This window comes from Zonotrichia albicollis, chromosome 2 (assembly GCF_047830755.1).
Source record: "Zonotrichia albicollis isolate bZonAlb1 chromosome 2, bZonAlb1.hap1, whole genome shotgun sequence".
Classification (NCBI taxonomy): domain Eukaryota; kingdom Metazoa; phylum Chordata; class Aves; order Passeriformes; family Passerellidae; genus Zonotrichia; species Zonotrichia albicollis.
The window spans coordinates 57745380-57751379 of NC_133820.1; the positions used below are offsets into that span (position 1 = coordinate 57745380).

The 6000-nt window shown below is 45.2% G+C and overlaps 1 protein-coding gene across 4 annotated transcripts in view; it reads right to left on the reverse strand.

The window, feature by feature from the left end:
• Positions 1-5719, reverse strand: part of ZDHHC20 (zDHHC palmitoyltransferase 20) — a 44696-nt gene extending 38977 nt beyond the window's left edge. The window contains exon 1 of one of the 4 annotated variants that reach the window (XM_026790613.2): positions 5475-5719. In XM_026790613.2, the coding sequence (XP_026646414.1) occupies positions 5475-5592 (118 nt within the window). In that variant the 5' untranslated portion in view covers positions 5593-5719. The remainder of the gene's footprint in view (positions 1-5474) is intronic. The other 3 variants (XM_026790612.2, XM_005482525.4, XM_026790614.2) reach the window with 3 other exon arrangements.
• Positions 5720-6000: the final 281 nt, after the last annotated feature.

Sequence of the window (6000 nt, forward strand, 5' to 3'; positions counted from 1 at the left end):
AGCAATATTTTTCCCAGAAGTTTGAGGTGAGGCATTATTAGCTAATGGCAATTTTGAGGTGGGAAAAAACCTGAATTCTGGGCAGACCTCTATGTTCTGAAAATTTTATTTTTTTTTTCACTACAGATGACTTTTTACTACTTGACTTTCACTACAGATAACTAACTGTTGTGGAAATAGGAGAGCTGTCTCCTACTCCACACCCTACTCCAAACCCATCCTGCCCACGGAGCGGTTTCAGACAATGCTGAGGCTCACAGTCGGTCTCACACAAAGCATGCACCACTAAGTTTCATCAAAGCTGCTGGACAGCAGAGGAGACAAGCCCAAACTCCCTGCTGGCAGAGCTGCTCTGAGCTCAGCTGCTCATTTTCTGCCTGGTCCCCTGAGCAAGCTGGGCAGCACCGAACTGGTCACTGCACCACACTGCTTGCTGACCAGATAGTAATGAGGGATCAAGGAAAGATGCCAGCTGCTGCAGAGCTGTCAGGAATGGTTTAGCAGATGCAGGGGCTGGGGCGGGCACTGCAGATAGAGGGCTGGGAGGGAGAAGAGGGATGAGTCCTTCTGATGGCAGAAGAAAGAGCAGATACAAGATAACTCTTCAAGAAACCAGGCTGTTGCACTTGGAACAATTTTTTCATTAGAGGACTGCCAAGTGAGCAGATTGCATTTTAATGTAAAAGGCACATGCCCACCTGTCCCTATAAACTAGTATGACCAATACAGTGCAAGGCACCATAGAAGATAATCTTTCTCTTCAGCTGAGCACTTTTCCAATAATCTGTATCCAGTCTGACCACATCAACAGGAATTCTAATTATTTATAATAACAGAAAAGGTTCTCATTTAAGATGATAATATGCATGCTTATGCTGAGAGATTACAACAAAATTAAGTGTATGCAGAGTGGTTCAATTTCTGTATTTTTAAATTCATGAGAGGCACGTAAACCTATTTTACTAACTAATGATCTAACCTGTTTAATTTGCTTTCCTTTTCTTGACAGGTTACCCTCTTTTCCTATGGGAATGCCTTTTACATGCTTAACATGCAAACATTGTACCCCAGTGCTGATACTTCAGCTTTTTCTGTAGGTTGAAATCAGAACTGCTGTTGGTATCACCTTGCCACTGCCTGAGAGATAGGGCATTAGCATTTTCAGTAGAGATTTCTTTGGGAGGAGGCAGATGGAATTACCTTCTCTCTGTTTATGCAACAGACTCTTCAGATGGGGAGTGTTACAAGGGATCACCATGAGCTTCTCCTAAGGGCGTGCTTTGGGGAAATCAGAGCTGGCTCCCTACTGATAAGAGACATTGCAGTCTCCTGGAACAGCAAGGAGTATAATTTGTACTACTAACATGAAGTTATGCATTCTAAAGTACAAACTTCTTTGTTTGCCAGGATTTTAGACACCCTAGACATTACACTGTATCAAAAAAAGCAAACTTTCTGCAACTAGATGCGATGAAAAGAATACACAACTAGTTTCTCCCATAGCTTTCAAAATCAGAGTTTTCCATACTTTGCAGACCCTGAGGCATGAAAACACTCATTCATTCACAAGCCTACTAAACATGTAAAAAAGTCATTATCCTGAAAACTCCTGGCTCAAGAGAAGAGTCAGGACTGTGATTTTCAGAAAATGTAGTCTTCAGTATAGAAGTAAAAAGCTAACCTGATCACGATTTTTTGCTGTTTTGTTTCTTTTTAGTAACTCCAGTCATAACACTTTAGTTAGGGGCTGCAGACAACTCAAAGTTAACAAACTCCTCTTTTTCTCAGTGCAAGACCGCACTACCAAAGTCTGCAAGTGTTTTTTAGCAGAAGGGCTGCCTGTAAGAAATGAGCTGACTTCACCCACCAACTACACGTGGCAAAACAGTGTCTTGTGACCACCCTCAAGCCAGTCTGCACTACAGCCCACCACCTACAAAAACGTTTGGGATAGATAATAAGATCCAAGCCAGTCATAAATGAAAGCAAACCACGAGAGAAGCATTTCACTCTTTCTGAGCATCTGAGGGATGTGGTAAGCAAACACAACCAGTCCAATTCAGCAGCAGCATAATATAGCCATTGTTTACCAAAGCAATGATGTTAAAAGCAAAACATGTTTTGATAAGATGCAGGAACACATGAAATGGTTTCAAACTAACAAAAAGCTATTTTACAACATCCTTTAAGCACTACTAGGTGTGTTTTCTTGCAAACAGAGCTCTGGGCAAGTTATGTGTGAAAAGAAGAAATAATCTGGTTAGAAAGTGTTCAGTCAGCTTTTTCTACTTCAAAACATTTAAAAAAGCCCTCTGAGACCTGCCTTCAGTCTTTTGTAGTTCCTTCAGTTACACATATGCACTCAATTTTTACACTATGCTGACATTCCCTCAACTTACACACATATGGCCGTTTTCACCTTTCCAATTAGCTTAATAGCTAATTTACTTGATGGATCACAACTACACAGCAATAGTGGTCTAAACAAGGCAGTGTTCAACATCTTCAGAGAGACAGAATGATACTGGCAGTTCCCATGGGAGGAAAACAATAGACAACCTCATGAGTCTCCTTTCATCTTATCCACACCAGTCCTCCTTGGTGTTCACAGCCAGTGTGTAAGTAATATAATTTAGGGTTACAGAAGAGGCATAATCCAGTAAATACATACTAGGAGTGAGTTATAGAGAAGCCTGAGTCCATCAGGCACCACATTGAGCAATATGTGAGCACCCCATCAGAGGAGGGTGGGGCAAGCAGCACAGAGAAGCAAAACTGAAAGGAAAAGGGTGAGGTGACAAAAGCAGCAGCCCCAACTTCACCATCTTCTCCTTTAGGATCCTACACTAAGCCTGGCTTCCCACTTGATCTATTAACTGAATATATGTTCAACCTTTAATAAATGACCAAGGACTACAAGGAAAAAAAACCAAACAACCAAACCAGGAAGAAGTAATAATTGGGAAAATACGGGATTTCCCTCTTTCTGTTTCCTTGTTACAATCACATCTGAATAGTTACTGATTTTTTTTAGAATAAACCTTGAAAAAACACTGATGGCTGTGGGGTTTCAATTTCTCTTTTACCCAGTATTTACTTGAAATTTTCTATTATGTCTCCTCATTTCTAAAGCTTCCCTTCCTTCATCTCTCCTTCCTTCAGTAGGCACAGATCAGCCTCTCACCAAAGCCATATCCCTGCTCCTGCACCGGCCAAGGCCAGCGTTGCCTCATTCATCAGCTGTGTGCTGGAGGCACATCCTTGCTCTTCCTCACAGCACACAGTGCTGTCCTTCCCAAAACAAACAGAACATAGGGAGCACCAGCAGAAAGAAAAACTACCTGCCAAGGCAAACAGAAAACCTTGTATTTTGCTCTAAATCCTCTCAATCCTGGTTTGAACTCAACCGCAGAGTAAAACCACGCAAAGGAAAAAACCCACAATGCCAAAAAGACCCAAACACAAAATCTCCTTCCTCTCACTTGGTAAGATGACTTTTTCTCAGGAGTGTAAACAAAATTCAACAGAAATTAAAAATAAACAACAAAAACCAAAACCCTCCAAACTCTCAACAGAAAAAACTCACAAGACAAATAAAATCCTTGGTCATCAAGCATTATTTAGACAAGTAACAACTGAAAAATTCAGTGGCAGCAACAGAAGTCAGTAAATATTTTGCTCATTAAATGACACTTTTTCTTAAAAGCCTGTATGCACAGACATTAATAGAGCTGATTTGTGAGCAAAAAGAGCCAGTCTTCTAGAAACCAGACTTAGAGACACAGAAGCTCTTGCTTCAACAGGAGCCAATCTTCTCACCAATTTTCACACAAGCGAGACCTTAATGAACTCAGAAGAGCTCTTTTCAGCTTCTCTATGTTCGTGATAGACAAATCATTCTCAGCACCTAGTCCTGACCCACTCTGTGATCAAGACACAAAGCTGAGACTCAGAGCGTGAGGCTCTGTTCCCAATTCAAGCAGAGACCACCTGTTCGACCCTAGGCAAGCCTCTTAATCCCTGAGTTTTTGTTCTTTGTTTAAAAATAGCCCTAATCTGCCTTTTGTCATACTAATCAGACTGTAGTGGGTACAGAAAACTTGTAAAATGTGATTCTATAACCTCACACAGCCCCTTTCAGGACTACTGTTACAGCTACCCATGCTCAGACCTCCAGTAGACTGACTCAAATTTGTTTTCAAATGTTTATACTTTTAAGCATGATTTCCCAGAAAACCTATTTATTCACACAGACAACTGCACAATAGTTATTTGGCAAATTTGGATAGTTGCAAATATGTCAGTGTATCTCATATCAACATTTCACTTAGTACCTCAACAAGCATTATTTTACAGCTATGTCTTTACTATTTGAAGTTCAAATAACATTTGTGACAGTGGTCCATGCTCCAGTCTAGATCTCCAAATACAAAAGGTTGTGAAACAACATCAGCATACAGAAAAGTTATCCAAAATACTAAGTCATCACAGAAAAAAACCTAAGTGATTATTGTTAATGGAAGGCTGTATAGACCAGTTTACCCAGATACAAAGTATATGCAAACATTTTTTTTCTAGCTAGGGATATCAAAGCATGTAGTTTACCCAAAAAAAGAAGTAGTACCAGGACCACCAGACACTAGACAGACCTATATGTCGCCTAAAATAGTTCCTAGTACTTTCGAGGTTCTTTCTCATTTCAGCTTCCTTACTTAAACACGCCAAATGCTCAATAACCCGTTCCTTAGTTTTCCTATGCGGCTTCCAAGTTTCAGCAATCCTGATGAATACTGCACACCACAGTTCCCCTCCATTTACCCTGCCCAGGGAAAGCCAACATCCTCCTGAACGGAACTTTCCTCCTGAAGACAGGAAAGGGTAAATATCGCCCTGATCGACATCGGCTGCAAGTCAGATTTATATAAAGACGAGCTCTTGTCCAGAAAGCCTGGATACGGCCCGACAAAACCCCCTAAGACCTAATTCCTTTCCCCAGCCCGCTTAAGTTGGATGTTTCCAGCCTCATAATGCTTCACCGGCACCGGGCTTCTGAATGAAAAGGAGGGAGGGGAACCCCCTATACACCCTTAAGGAGTTATTTGATACATCAGACGGATGAACAACAGTAAAATAGAGGGGAAATTCCTCACGAGGAGACACGAGGGGCTGAGCTCTCGAGAAGTCCCTGTCCCCAGACTGAGCACCTGGGCCTCCTCCTCTCCCCGGCACCTCCACAGGCGGCCCCGGGCCGGGACCCCGCCACCATGAGGCACCTGAGGGCGGGAGGACAACAGGTAAAGCCGGCCCGGAGGGAGCGCCCGAAGCAGGGTTTCCTTCCGCCGCCCGAGCGAAAGCCTGAGGCGGGCGCAGGGAGAAGCGAGCCCGCCGGGGCGCAGGGGAGGAGGCGGCCGGCGGAGGGTCCTGCCCGCCCGGCCGGCAGCTCCCGGCGCCCGCGACCCTCCCGGTCCACTCACACACACACAGCTCCACCACGTAGGCGTAGTAGGACCAGGCCACGACCAGGGCGATGAAGGCCACGGGCACCCAGGCCAGCACCTTCTGGCAGCACTTGAGGACGTGGGACGGCGCCATCTTCCCTGCCGGGCACCGCGGCAGCGCCGGCGCTGCGACGGGCGGGCGGCGGCTGCAGCTCCGGCCGCCGCTGCGGAGCCGGCCCCGGGCGGGCCCTGGGCGGGCCGCAGTGGGCGGGACAGGGGCGGCCCCGGCGCCCGCCACCGCCCCCTTCTCGGGGCGCCGGAACGCCTCTGGATCACAGAACGGTAAGGTATGGAAGGGACCTCTGGAGATGATCCGCTCCAACCTCCCTTGCCAAAGCAGGTGATACAGGAACGCGTCCAGGTGGGTTTGGAATCTCTCCAGAGAGGAAGGCTCTATGACCTGCCAGGGTAGCTCTGCCCACCCTCCAAGGAAAGTTCTTCCTCATGCTGAGGTGCAACTTGTGTTTTAGTTTATGGCTATTGCTCCTCGTCCTGTCACTGG